The sequence below is a fragment of the Rhodamnia argentea genome, chromosome 3 (genome assembly GCF_020921035.1).
Source record: "Rhodamnia argentea isolate NSW1041297 chromosome 3, ASM2092103v1, whole genome shotgun sequence".
Lineage (NCBI taxonomy): Eukaryota > Viridiplantae > Streptophyta > Magnoliopsida > Myrtales > Myrtaceae > Rhodamnia > Rhodamnia argentea.
This window is the reverse complement of record NC_063152.1, coordinates 17,137,168-17,151,911: the sequence shown is the minus strand read 5'-3', so window position 1 is coordinate 17,151,911 and position 14,744 is coordinate 17,137,168. Positions and strand designations below refer to the sequence as shown.

General features: G+C 39.8%; 1 protein-coding gene and 2 pseudogenes across 2 annotated transcripts; 1 reads left to right on the top strand and 2 right to left on the bottom strand.

Annotated features, from left to right (window-relative positions):
• Positions 1-14,744, top strand: part of LOC115754066 — a 69,130-nt pseudogene that overhangs the window by 48,820 nt on the left and 5,566 nt on the right.
• On the bottom strand, positions 5,311-6,174 carry LOC115754043 (annotated as a pseudogene).
• LOC115754030 (pentatricopeptide repeat-containing protein At5g62370) lies at positions 7,672-13,167 on the bottom strand. Of its 2 annotated transcripts, XM_048275698.1 has the most exons (5): positions 12,649-12,872; positions 9,760-12,292; positions 8,947-9,044; positions 8,618-8,827; positions 7,672-8,170 (listed from the first exon to the last, which is right to left on the bottom strand). In XM_048275698.1, exons 1-2 carry the CDS (start codon positions 12,739-12,741, stop codon positions 10,022-10,024), a joined length of 2,364 nt encoding a protein of 787 aa, XP_048131655.1. In that variant the 5' UTR covers positions 12,742-12,872; the 3' UTR covers positions 7,672-8,170; positions 8,618-8,827; positions 8,947-9,044; positions 9,760-10,021. The 2 variants fall into 2 exon arrangements, with proteins under 2 accessions (XP_048131655.1, XP_048131654.1); XM_048275697.1 differs by having other exon boundaries at positions 9,760-13,167.

Below are 14,744 nucleotides of genomic sequence, written 5' to 3'. Positions count from 1 at the left end.
AGGGCTTGGGCAAAGGTCGCCAGTGGCCAGTGAGCCTTCAACGGACTCACCCTGCTTTCCCGCCAAAACAAAGGACAAAAAAAATAAAAGGAAAAAAGGAAACGTAAAATGGAAAAGAAGGAAAAAGAAATCAAAATAAGAAATGATGAAAATATCCATGGTCAGGAATTTTTAAAACAAGAAGAGCACATCGGGCTTTTATTTAAAACAAAGTCTACCTCATACCATTATTTAAGAAAATAAGAGCATTTCATGTTTTTATTTGGATTTTTTTCCAAAAGATAATGATCTAGAAGAGATACGAATTATATTGATCACGATTCATTATACATAAATAATCGGAGCGATGTGTCAGAATACTACAAGAGATCATGAGATGGCTAGTCGCGCACGAAGTACAAAGCATCAGAAGGCAAAATGTACATTGGAAAACCCTGCGAAGAAGACCGCGTGTGATCAAGGTACTATTTAAAATGAATCAAAAGAGATTTAATTCTTTTAATAGTGGACATACGTTGACACCAAAATATGATCTGACTCGAGCATCGATGTACATGTGCCTAGCACGTGAGCGAAGGGATGTGTGTGAATGGCATGGAAGCGTGAGCACTTGCGTGCGTAACACATGAGCACCATTGTTCACACACCAACCTATTGATGAGCATAGAAATAAGGATTAATACCTCGAAAAATCTTAAATAGGTACACCAATGACAAATTCAACTCAAATTATTTTTTTATCATAAAAAATCATAAACCGGTACACCTTTGATAAATGTTCCCCAAATTGATACATCAGTAACAAATTTACCCTATGTTGGTTTTCTTTAAATTTTATAGTCAAATTTTTGAGTTGGATGACACATGACAATTGTCGGATGTACAAGTTTGGTGTTTTTACCCTCTATTTGTCACAAGCGTTTCAACTTGGTATTAATCCAATTCAGCGAAAACTAACGTAGGGTAAATTTATTACATATATATCAGTTTTGGGTTTTTTATGATCAAAATAATTAGTTTGAGATGATTTTTTTGCAGATGAATCGGTTTGGGAATTTTGATAGTCAAAAAATAGTTTGAAATAAATTTGTCATATATGCACCAGTTTGTGATTTTTTGTTATAAAAAAATTAGTTTGAGGTAAATTCGTCATAGGTATAACGGTTTGAGGCTTTTCGTGGTATTAACCCTAGACATAAACACGTGATAATTGGCGATAATATTCGTCAATTCTCATATTCAGTTGTTGAAACACGAAGACAAATACTTAGAAACCACCAATATGAATGCTGGCGGCAAACATTTATTGAAATATAACTCACAACTTGGAGTCCCCATGACGATTGAAGTCAGCAATGCACATTTTGGAGGGAACAATTACCGATTGAAGACCCAATTAGGACAGTGATCGACGGTTACAAAACGACCCTCACACGATGAAGACAATCGTTCAGGAACATGGGAGAAACATGCAGAAATTTAGGGATATGGACACACTGATGGAGGTTACATCACTACAAAAAAACAAGGATTTAGCTACCAATTTTACCACGAAAAATTGACCAAAATTTGTCGCTAAACCGATTTGCGACGAAAATTAGCGACGGAAAAATATTCGTCGCCAATTAGGCGTCGCAAAATTTAGGGACGAAAAACAAAATTCATGACTAATTAGCGATGAATTTTGTGACAAATACCTATCCGTGGCTAATTAGTGATGAATAAGTTTCATTGCTAATTGGCCACGAATTTTGCGACGAATTACCCTCAGTGGCAAATTAGCGACGAAACTTATTCCTCGCTAATTAGTCACGAATTTTCCCACGAAAATAAATTTCGTCACTAAATTTAGCGATGAATTTTATGTTCGTCGCTAAATTTAGCGACACCGTATTAGCCACGAATTTTTTTTTTGTGGCAAAATTCGTCGCAAAACCCAATTTAGCGACGAATTTTTTTTTTTTCATATGGTAAAATCATTTCTTTTACTTTTCGATTTTAAATTTAATTAAAAGCAAAATTAATTTCTGCAATTTATATTTAGCATTGATTAGCACTTAATAATATCAAAATTTTATAATAATATGAAAATGAGATACATTCATCTACATTTTTCACAAGAATGACACAAATATTTTTCTGTCACCGGGTCAAGTCGAGTCTACGGGTCGGGATATCGGATTTTTGGGTCCGGGTCAGGTTCGTAGGAGTCGGCGGATTTCTCGAGTTAGGTCAACTTAACGGGTTCGGGTCACAAGGCTCACGGTTCCATGATCGGCAGCGGTTGGTCAACGGCGCAACGGACGGCTAAGGCTCGGGTAGTGGCTGAATAGCGGCGCTGAGGCTGCTGGGGACGATGGCGCGGCATGGCAGGGCTGCTGGCTCGTGGGTCGGTACTTGGGCCTTGCGGATCTCAGAGCTCCCGAGCTCAATTGGGCTCGCGAGCAATGGCCCAAGCTTGTGGCGTCGTGGTGATGGCAGCTGGAGAGGTGCAGCTGGGCCGCGAGCTGAGGGTCTCGGGTTGCAAGTTTCAGGTGGTGGCCAAGCCGAGCAGTGGCTACGGTGGTTCGGGAGAGCGTCGGGTTCAGGAACAGGGAGCTCAAATCGTCGTCGCGGCGGGCTCGTCGTCAGATCTGTGAGTCTCGGCCAGCTCAGGTGGCCGGAGGTGGCTGGGTAACAGTGCTCGGTGGCAGCGAAGCTCAGGTGGAGGAGGGTCGTGGGGCGAAGGTCCGAGGTTTACGGCGACGAGGCTAGCAGGTGGTTGCTACAAGCGACTTGGCTGGTTGCGGCTCGCGCGAGGCTGACTGGCCGTGGCCGGCAGGCGTGGCTAGCGACGGGAGTGGACGGAGGGTGGTGGTGCGGGCTGTAGTGGTCGAGTGGAGGTGGGTCGCTCGGCTGAACCAGAAAAAGAAAGCAAGAACAAGAAGGAAGGAGGAAATAAAGAAGATGCAGAAGCGAAGAAGAAGATGAAGATGTCGTACAGACAGGAGAGAGAGAGCACGTGGGATTGAAACTTGGGTAGGAGGCTTTTAGAAAGTAATGTCAAAAGAAAGAATAAATAAGATATGAGAAAGAAATCTAGCGACGAAAAAAACAATTCGTGGCTTATTTAGCGACAAACAAAACAATTCGTCGCTAATTTAGTGACGAAAAGCTAATTCGTCGCTAAATTAGCGACGGAAAAAAAAATATGTCGATAATATTAATATTAATATTTTCTTTTTTATTTTTATTTATATCATATTAGCGACGAATAATACATTTCGTCGCCAAATTAGCGATGAAAAAATTAGTTCATCGCTAAATTGAAATCTTTTCTCTTTTATTTTTATTCACAATGCTAATTTTTGCGATGAACAAAATTGTTTGTCACTAAATTAGCGGTGAAAAAGCTAATTCGTCACTAATTTTAACATTTTATTTTTTTACTTTTATTTTTATTTATAGCATACTAGCGACGAAAAACGAATTTCGTCACTAAATTAGCGACGACAAAGTTAATTCGTCACTAAATTGAATATTTCCTTTTTTAATATTTATATAAAATTACCGACAAAAAATGTGATTCGTCACTAATTTTAATATTTTCTTTCTTATTTTTATTCACAGTGCTAATTTTGCGACGAAATCAACGTTCGTCGCTAATTAGCGATGAATGACCATTTTCGTCACTAAGTTTTAAGAAGAGAATTTGCGACGAAAAACATGGTTCGTCGCTAATTAGTGACGAAATAGGTTTTCGTCGCTAAATGATAGCAACAAATTTGTGGCGAAATTTGGTTTTCGTCGCTAATTAGTGACCAAAAACATTGCTCGTAGGTAATTTTTATTTTTATTTTTATTTTGATTTTTTATTTATATCGTATTAGCAACGAAAAACAAATTTCGTCGCTACCGAGCAACGAAAAAGCTAATTCGTCGCTAAATTGAATATTTTCTTTTTTATTTTTATTTCTATCATATTAGCGACGAATAATACATTTGGTCGCTAAATTAGCGACGAAAATAATAATTCGTCGGTAATTTTAATATTTTCTTTGTTATTTTTATTCAAGGTGCTAATTTTGCGACGAAAATTAAAGTTCGTCACTAATTAGCGACGAACTTTGATTTTCGTCGCTAACTTTTAAGAGAAGAATTTGCGACAAAAAAAAGATATTCGTCGCTAATTGGCAACGAAGCCTATTGTCGTCGCAAAGGAGATTGCGACGAATAATCTTTTCATGGCCGTTTTCGTCGCTAATTGGCGATGATTTTTTTTTTTGTGGTCATTTTCGTGGCTAATTAGAGACGAATTCGTGGCTAATTAGTGACGAAATTTTTTTTGTGGCTATATTAGTCGCTAATTAGCGACTAATTTTTTCGTCACTAATTTCGTCGCAAATAGCGACGAATATTCATTTTTTCGCTATTTTCATTGGAAATTAGCAACGAATTTTTTCCGTCGCAAATTTTTCGTAGCTAAATCCCTGTAGTCATCGCATCCTCAAATTAGCGATTGTGTTTCTTCGCGTATACGTGAAGAAACACAATCGCTCCGAGCCGTTAAGGGATAGTCATCGCATCCTCAATATAAATACCATTAGTCATCCAATGAAGAAGCCCCCAAACAAACAACATGTTATATTTTTATTATCTTTACATTTTCTGTATTGCATTTTTAGATTTTCCTTAGCTACAGTCTTCGGATCCTCATCGTCGAGTCAAATCCGACGAGTATCTTTATTCATGGTGCTCCATCTTTGAGTCAAACTCCCGCATAGTACTGTTGCGTTCTTAAATTTCATCGTAGAGTAAACTCTGTCGAAATTTATTTACGATTGACTCGTTTGTGGTAGCTGTACTTTTTGAATCTTTCTGTTGAGTCAAACTCCAATTCGATTTATGTCTATGTAGTGTCATTTGGAATTGAATTGTTGATTTTCATATTTACTTGAATTATTTCTGTCCGTAATTGCCATAGAACCCTCTCTATATAGTCGAGGCAAACTCCGGCGTAATACCGTTGCTTTCTCAAATTTCGTCATCGAAAAAACCCCGTCGAAATTTGTTTATGATTGACTCGTTTGTGGTAGATTAACTTTCTGAATATTTCCGTTGAATCAGACTCCAATTCGATTTACGTTTGTATAGTGTCATTTCGAACTGAATCATTGATTTTCACATTCATCTGAATTATTCATGTGCAAAATTACCATAGAACCCTCTCCATACACTTAAAAGCCGACGAATTATTTTTGGTGAAAGATACTGCATTGAGAGAATAATTCCGTCGAAACCAGTAGAAAGTATACATAACATGAAGTCTAACATATATGAAGTGAGTCTTGCATCTATGTCGATATTTGTAAATAAATGATGCTACTTGCGAAATAATGATTGTGCGGTTGAGGGAATGTATCTTGCTGATCTTTGCGAGCTTCACATTTATGTGAACTTTAGTAAGTCCCATACGGTAAATAAATCTAAGTGAAGAACATATGCGAACAATATCCAAAGTATGATCTTATCATTGCAACCACCCTGTACCAAAGCAGCTGAGAACTCGGGGTCTCCACCTTCGCCGCCGTTCTGTGGCAGCGGCGGCGGCGGCCATGGTAGTGGCTATGCAAATGCGCCGCGGTCACCACGCCTATCTCCCGGTCAACATCGTGGCCCTCACAAGTCGGGGATGACGCCCATGTTGTTCTTCTGGCTATAGACTATGGTCGCCTTAGAGTCGATCATGAGGGCGCTCAGCACGGCGTCACAAGCGGTGAACAGGAACTTTTGCCAAGGGTTCTCCTTCAAACACGGCAAGGACAGCATGTCGAATGAGACAGGCAGCACGTGCATGAACCCAGTGGCGAGGATGATGCCCGCTGCGAAGCACTTGACGATGACAAAGAGGTCGCCGTCAAGCTGGAGGGCCGGGACCGAGCGGGGTAAACCGCAGGGAGCGGACACCAGTCAGACTTGCGATGGAGACGATGGCAATGATCTTGAGGGGGAGGGCCCTGGCCTTGTCAATGCAGCTGCCTGATTCAGCGGTGCATGCCTCAGTCACGACGGAGAGCGCCGGCGAGACAAGGAGAGAGAAGGTGAGGAGAAGGATGGGGTGGGCTTGAGGAGTGAAGTGGACGTTGTTTTTGGGCCTCCTCTTCTTCTTCTTCTTGAGATCTTAGGGGTTGGCATGTTGATTTTGGAGACTTGTGGCACCATATGATAATTTAGTTGGGTCCTAACAATACTTTTTTTTTTTATAATTAAGTATGGAATTTTTTTTTCACGATTTTACTTCATTTAATCATTTTTTTTTCATTATTTTCTTGCGCTACCTAATAATTTCTCGTTATTTAGTATTATTTCCCCCTTTTTTTGTTTATGTCATTTGTTCCTCTATTTATGCATATTCTTCTTTGTAGGTACCCATCAATATACTCATTTTATATAATGTTGCTAGGGCTCACGGGTCAGTGCACATCATGCTCCATGCATCAGTTGGAGTGGAATTAATGATCGCCATAGTTAATTTATGGGAGGATTTATTATGTTAATCCTTTTATCTTTGGATGCATTACTCTCGCATGTGGGTAAAAAAAAAAAAAAAGTTCAGTCAAGTAAGACTCGAATGTCAAGTTCATCACCATATTGATAATAAGGTTACTACCTTTTTTTTTTTTCTGTCGAAAAGGTTACTACTTTGATGTTTTGATTTTCACTGAATAATAAACTCCTCCAATCCTCTCGTGATAGAGGATTATAGGAAAATTGTCCAAAAAACCCTAAACCCGTTGTATTTTAGCCAATTCAACCCTAAAAATTTTAAATTTATCAGTTGAGCTTTAAAACTTTTTACCTTTTACCAATTGAGTTCTATTGGCCAAAAATCACCGACATGAATGCTTGCTATATTACGTGGCACGATCGACCGTGGATCATTTTTAATAATGTTCCAACATTTTTTTTTCAATTTCCTTTCATTTTTTTCTTTCTTTTTCCTTTTTTACTATCTTTCTTTTCTCAGCGACCGGCGAGGGTTTCCTTTTTTACTATCTTTCTTTTCTCAGCGACCGGCGAGGGTCACCAGGTCCACCCGCCACCAACACATGTTTGTGTTTCTCGATGGAATGAACTGTGCTATAGACATGGTTGTGCCTCCATGGAATGAATGTGCACAATCTCGATTGATGCATGGAGGAAGAATTTAGCTTGTCAGCTAACAATCCCAATGAGATTTAACAAACCATACTCACAACAATCATCAATATGCCTTTTGAAAATCATATGGCAAGACTTGTGTCAGAACTCTACTAAGCTACGCACCAAAATTTACGGCGTTGGTGGTGCCCCGGTTTTCATAGGCTGTCATAAATCAGTTTGTTTTGTCTTAGTTCAATGTAAAGTGCCTCAAGAAAATTATTATATTAATCGCACACTGCGTATATCAACGATGAAAAGTGCAAGTTTCAATGGACTATGGCAAAAACAAAAGAATTTAGGAGTACCAAGCACCAGAAGCCATAGGGCAACATAGACATACCCGCTAATAGGCATGCGGCCCTACCAATTAAAGGGATTGGGAGGGTAGGGAAGGTAGTATCATTGATGCGGGGTTCGATTCCTGCATTGTGCAAAGAAGTAAAGCAAAAATCAGAAAGAGGAGAGTTAGAGAAAGGACAAACCCAAAAAAAAAAAAAATGGACGTACCCAAACATTTATTAGGAGTTGCGAAACTACTCTTAACAGTTGCCCAGAAACACATAAAGCAAGATTAAAGCCGGTGCAAGGTGGGTAATTTTAGCAAATTCCCATCACAACTTTGATTACCAGACAAATTCCAAATTACCTGATACTCTTGCAGACTCAGAAATGGGAAGTAAAGGTAGCTGTGACCTGTCACTTGAAATTGATAGGTCCCCCTCGATGTTAGGGGTCAGACAAATTGCTCCACAAATACCATCTTGCCATGAATTATGGCGCCTTCAATTCTGGCCAGTCCATCACTGATCCAAAGTTGTTCTTTTTCTCATCAAAGAAACAGGTCCAAACAATAGGAACAGAGTTCTATGGAAACCTGCTATGCCATGAGGAGGTCTTCCAGCTGATTCAGTACGTTTAGAATGACGCTGTACTTAGAGGTACAACGGTCTATTGGACCAGGAGGAAACTTCCAATTAATTGCTATGACCTGTTATCGAGAGTGATAGATATCAATATAAATTGCTCAATTTTAGCTTTTAAAAGAAAATGATGACATCAACACTGCAACAAAATGCATATTGGCAAGTGGAGATATAATTAAACCAATAAGACAGCCATTGGCAAATGAGTTAATTGGGCAGCCGACCTCCATTTGACGGTGTGAGCATATATATAATGGTGCGTCACGTGTGTCTTAGGGAATGAGGCATGTGGAGAGCCAAAGCTCAAGTGTTCACTAAATGTTTATCTCTACTCGGAAACAGCATGATCACCACGATTTTACGTACTCGTATACTGCTCGAGAATGCTAAACCAAGCAAAAAAATTTCCGACGGTAAAATTAAATTTCCAAAGAGAACCTCAATATATTGGAGGATTTAGTGACATTGACATTTTCCCCATTCAAAAACAGATGACGAAAATGGAAGCTAACCTTTTCTTTAAATGACAATGCCGCAAAAAGCATTCTGGAATAGTAAGATGGGCAGAAATCTTACATCAGATGAATTACTGATTCTCAAATGCCACCCTCGCACACTTTTCTCTTCCGTTTACTTTTCGGAATGCACCAAAAGGCAATGCATCGGTCAACTCAGTATGACTACCAACTCAAGCAGCCAAAGAAGCTCAAACAACTCCACAACTGCAGTAGCATGCAGCAAATAATGAGTAATTCAACATGAAAACTGAAGCAAAGAGTCCATCTAACAGTTCTTAAATCTCTGATTAAGCAAAAAGACTTGCTCATAGAATATACCTTACCATTTGCTGAGTTATTGTGCAAAGTGCTTATTGTCCGGAATCCAAATGCTTCTACAGCAACATCCACCTTAAAATGCATAGAGCCAGATCAAAATGATCTGAAAGACGGTAAAGAAATCAGTTTATCATTCTTTTCCAACAATATAAAATAGAATAAGTACATTTGTGTGTTTAATGAACACTTCAATATGAGCTGCATATTGTCAACTGACATACAAGATCATCAAAGTGCAACACATGATCAAGTTCGTAGGACATCAAATTCTTTCCTTCAAGACCTAATCAATTCTGGAGGCTGGCGTAGGACTCAGTTTGAGATGCACTCTAGACGTTGCATTTCTACCAAGGATGATGAAGACGGGACACGCATGTGTTTTAAGGAAAAAAGAATGTATGAACTTTTCTAATCGAGACAGTGATTAGATTAGGTAAATCCGTCAACTATGCGAGTAAACCCCTTGGCTAAGTGATTGAAACATTATGATTTATGTCCCCATCATGAGATAGATACATGAAGGTGCATGTCTGTGGTCGATGAAGATGATACCGTTGCCTCACATGGTAGTAGTCAGGTTAAAAAAAAAAATAGATTCTTTGCAGTCCGCAATATGATGGTAGATTGAGTACGTTGAGCTTTTCCTTAGAGCCACGTTGTGAAACCTCAAGCAGCAAAACACATTTTCAGAAAAATCCATCAGTGGCATTTCAGCAAAATTAGTAATAGCATGTCACGGTTTGACGGTTAACTAAAAAAGTAACTCATGCATACATATAGTAAAAAAAACATGACAGAGGAAGTTAATATCAACTTACCAAATAGTCAAAAGCAGCACAACCATGTCCTTCACAAGTGAAGAGAAGAAGAAGAGATTCCTCCTCTCTGGTAAGAGGGTGAGATGGCCCTTGGGGATAAGTTTCTAGCTTTTCCAATGATTAAGATTGCCAAATGAAATGACAACTGATAAAAGAAGGACGGGGATAAAGTAATACCAACTTCTAGTAAAAGTTCCCCCATAACAAAACCATCTTGTTTCCTTGTAAATCGGCAAATGGAGATCTCCTGATAATGCATGAGTCAACCAAAAACCTTCTCATTCAGCTGTCCAGAGACATATTCCTCTTTGTGCATCAAATGGTGGACTACTTGAGCTTCATGCCACCTCCGACTCACACATAAGTTGGAAAGCAGCAAATTAGAGCAGCGAAGGCTCGGAATTAAGTCATGGGAAAGCATTTCTTCAAATATCTTGAAGGCATGAATATCCAGTCTGCTCGAGCAAAGGTGGTTCAATAAACATGTATAAGACAACTTACTCAGAAATAAACCCCTCTTCTGCATTGCATAAACAAGTGACAATGCATCCAACAGCCTTCCACAACTACAAAGGCCTCTCAATAGCCTATTGTATGCAGGTCCATCCGGAAGATAACCATCAGCATTCATCTTGTTGAATAAGCCAACAGCACTATCAATTTCACCTCGAGTTATGTGCCCCCCTATCAGAATTGTGTAGGTCACCTGATTCGGATGTAACCCCTCTCTTTGCATCAACTCAACATGGTGATATGCATCCTCGATCATGTTGGCTCGGCAAAAACCAGATATTAAGCCATTGTATAGGAATAGATTCGGCATAAACTCACTATCCTTAATTTTCTTGAACAGATTCAATGCAAAGTGCTTCATTGCTTCCGGCATATTTACAGGAACCTTAAGGTTTCTATCATGTGTTGCCAAACTCCTACTCTGTAGCAAATCAAACAGCATTTTTCTTGCTCTATAAGATGCTCTTCTTGTGATGCGCCATTCATTCTTTATGCCATTGACATGTTTGCATACACCCCGTAACACAACAATATGGGTAATAAGATCAAATTTCATCTGGTTTCTGTACATCAAATCAACTAGCATGAAGGCAAATTTAAATTCTCCTTCCCTTAAATAATGGCCAATAAGGGAGGTATAGAGCACATTATTTGGCTCATAACCATCTCCAATCATTTTATCAAGGTACATGCACCCCTCCTCAGTCATATTTCTCTTTAACAAACCATTTATTAGAGCAGTATAGGAATATGAACTTGGCTTGATAAAGTTTTCTATCATTTTATCAAACAATTCGCTAGCTTCAAGAAGTCTTCCACTTCTGGCATAAGCATTTATCATCGTCATGTATATAGTCTCATCTGGATCCACACCATCCTCAAGCATTCTTATGAAAAGGTCTTCTGCCTCATAAATTCTCTTTTCAGTGCTTAAAAAACCTATAATGCAGTCATACATGGCGACGTTGGGCTTCAGTCCCCTCTCACTAATTTGGCCCATGACACGATAAGCTGACTGCAAATTCCCTTGCTTGCAATAACCATTTATCATTATTAAGTAAGTTTCCAAGTCTGGAACTATACCCCTGTCCTGTATTAGACGAATGAGGGATTCAGCTTCCTCAAATAGCCCTTTTCGGCACAGACACTTAATCAGTGAATTGTATGTAAAAAGCAACAGGTGGCATCCAACAATATCTGCTTTATCCACAAGGAGAATAGCAGCGTCAATATCTCCTGTCTCGCATAAAGCACTAATGCAAATAGTAAAAGCACTACTGGCCAGATTCAAGTCCTTTCTGGCGATTCCCTCAAGTAGATAGTCAATTTTTTGCCCAAAATCCATGCTGCCATCCCAAGTATTAGAAGCTAAGTTTACAGAATGGCCAATAGCCTGCAACATCATATAAGCAATCTGAAGTTCACCCCCTCTCGGGTGCATCCTGATGACAACAAGAAAAAAAATAGGGTCAGGGAGAACCCCATTCTCCAGCATCCTTTTGCACAATTCATCTGCTTCAGTCAACTTGTTTTTCTTGTAAAGTGAAGCAACCAAAGTTGTATAAGAGTGCACACTAGGAGTTATATCGCAGACAAGCATCTCATTTAACAGCTCCAATGCACAGTCCACTTTCCCTATTCTACAATAGTTGCTTATCATGATCTGGTAAGTAACCACAGTAGGCTGTACTCCACAGTCCACCATTTGTTTGTATATTGTCCAGCCCTTATCAAATATACCCCTCTTCATGAACCCATGAATTAATGTGTTAAAGGTATAACCATCTACCTCGCAACCCATTTTCAGCATCCTAAAGAATATCCTCACTGCCATCTTCATTTTCCTATCCTTGCTATACCCAAAAATTAGCCAGTTATACATCACTTTATCAACAAAAAAGCCCTGTGCTTCCATCTCTATCGATAGTTGCTCCGCCTCCACAATCCGCCCCCCCTTGCAAAGACCATAAAACAATGATTTATACTGATGGAGTGTCGGGGGAAGCTCAGTGATCTCCTCCTGCAAGTAGAATACTTTAACTGCTTCATCCATGTGTCCCTTAAAACACAATGAGTCTATCAACTGATTATAACAACCAATCCTCATACTAACCCCTGCGCCAATCAATCTAACAAAAAAACCAAATGCTTCCAAAGCCATTCCTCCTGCACAAAGTTCTCGAAAAATTGCATCACAAGCTTCCACATTAGGCAATGCACCCGACTCGACACACCTATCAAACTCCCTCTTTGCCTCATCAAGTTTTCCCAATTTACAGAAACAATTTATCATAGAATCCAACATACAATAATCAGGATCAATGCCTCTACCGACAATATTCTCATTATACCACGCCTCGGCCAATTGGTACTCACCACACTGCACGAGTTTCCGCAAAAGCACACCGTGGCTACCCGAGTCGAGGCCCAATCCTCGCGAAGCGAGGAAATGGACCGCTGAGACTGCATCGAGAGCTGATGAAGAACAAACTATTATCCGCCGAACCACGCTCTGTGCGGCCGAGAACTGCCCCCGCCCAACGAGCTGCTCTAACAAAGACAGAGACAAGGACTTATGATCGGACGAATTGCCAGAAGTTGCAGAAGCCGGGGGTTCCAAATGAAGGGCACATGTCGTAATCGCTCTTCTTGAGCTAAAGAATCGATGGTGAGCAGTGATGCACTTCTTTAGCATAATGGGTCACTGGAAATTGGGATTTTCTCAAGCAAAGGTCTCACCTTTCACCACAAAAATGGCGAGACAATCGAGAATAGCCCATGAATCTCCACGGCGCGACTGAAAGAACGAAATCAGAGACTGTACTGTGCAGAGTCGCACCTGAGTGAGAGAGAGAGGAGGGAGAGAGGGATGATCCCTCGACAGCCAACATAGGCATAAACGGATAAACCCTTCTTTGTTAGGGTTCTACAGTTCTACTCGTCAGTTAACTAAAAATCAAATTTTTAGGGTTTTAACTTTCAACAAAAAAAATAAATAAATAAAAATAACTTCGACCAAAAAAAAAATTATAAAAAAAATGACTTTAGGTTATGAAGTTTCCCTTAATATAAGTAAATTTCACCTAAATTTAAATACTAAAATAATACTTAATATTGAATACTAGAAAAACCAAAAGCTAAATGGTGGTTGTATAGCTCCACACATCTAGATCATGGTTTGACCGTACACTAAGCTTATGAAATGGACAATCAATTTATAAAGTTTCTTTGTTGATTGTTCTTTGCATCATCGCAAAGATACTGGAATGTGGTTATTGAGTGTCTTTATTAGAAGTGGTTGAAAGCGTGTAAGATTCCTAATAATTTTGAACTTACTCTTACCTTTTTATTAAGCTCGAATTTCACCCGATAAATTCATATCTTTTTTGTGACATCTCAAGAATCGACACCCTACTCGCGGTATTGAGTTACCCCTTATCCCATCAGAAAAGGCCAATTTAAATGCTCTATAAAGAACCCCCTATGTCTCGTTCCCGTCCAACTCATCAAAAGATCGAAGAGCGGTTTCTGTTTTGCGCCCTAGCTCCCAACACTAATAGATGCTTAGACATATGCAACTGAATCTGTAAGTGGCACATGATAGGATGGAAGAGAAAAACGGCGAGAAGAAGAGAAAGAGAGGGAGGGAGGACCTACTTCTATTGTCTTCCCTTTCTACTTCTAGACTGGTTCGTCGGCGGGACAATGAGCCAAGATTCGATTTGTCAATCGTCGAATCCATGCCATCTCCATTGAAAAAAAGTGTAATTTGAGCAAAGCTAATGTTGGTATCTTTCACGTGTCTCTCGTTATGAAAGATGATAAGAAAGAATACAAGGTTAGAATCATAACACGAGAAAATACAAATATATACTCTCCCTTTCCAACTGTTTAGATAAAGAAAATGGCATGGCTTGCAAGTTTCCTAGAACTCATTTAACGAGAGCTTTTGATTTACATTTTTCGACAATGGACATGCATTAGTAGGAGATCATCGGTCGTGGCTGAAATTAGAGGCGATAGTGAAGCTAAAATTCAGAGACCATTTGTGCTCGAAAACTTAATTAGATGCGGTGTGTGAATGAGAGAGAAAATGACATTTATGGAGAGAGAGAGAGAGTTGCTAGTAAACATAGAACCAAATTTTATAATTGAAGTTGCTAGTAAACATACTCTCTCCCTTGCTACTGTAGCTAAAACGTGCTCTTTTACTTCTGCTCTCGCGGAGGCCAGCGGCGGTCAATCGCCTTCGCGGCTGGTCGACGATGGAGTCTACGTGGCCGTGGGCGGCGATGTGCAAAAGAGTCAGTCGACTCTCCCGGGCGTTGCGGAACTTCGGCGGCCACTTTCGCATCCTCCATGTTCAACGGCCTCCGGAGGACGATAATGATCGCGACCCATCTCGTAAGTTTCTGTTCAGGACCACCGCCTACGACTTCGTTCGTTTCATCGTAGATTTACGTACAATGCCG

Coding starts and splice junctions, on each gene's coding strand:
- LOC115754030 (XM_048275697.1), bottom strand. CDS start 12,967: ATGCTAAAGAAGTGCATCACTGCTCACCATCGATTCTTTAGCTCAAGA.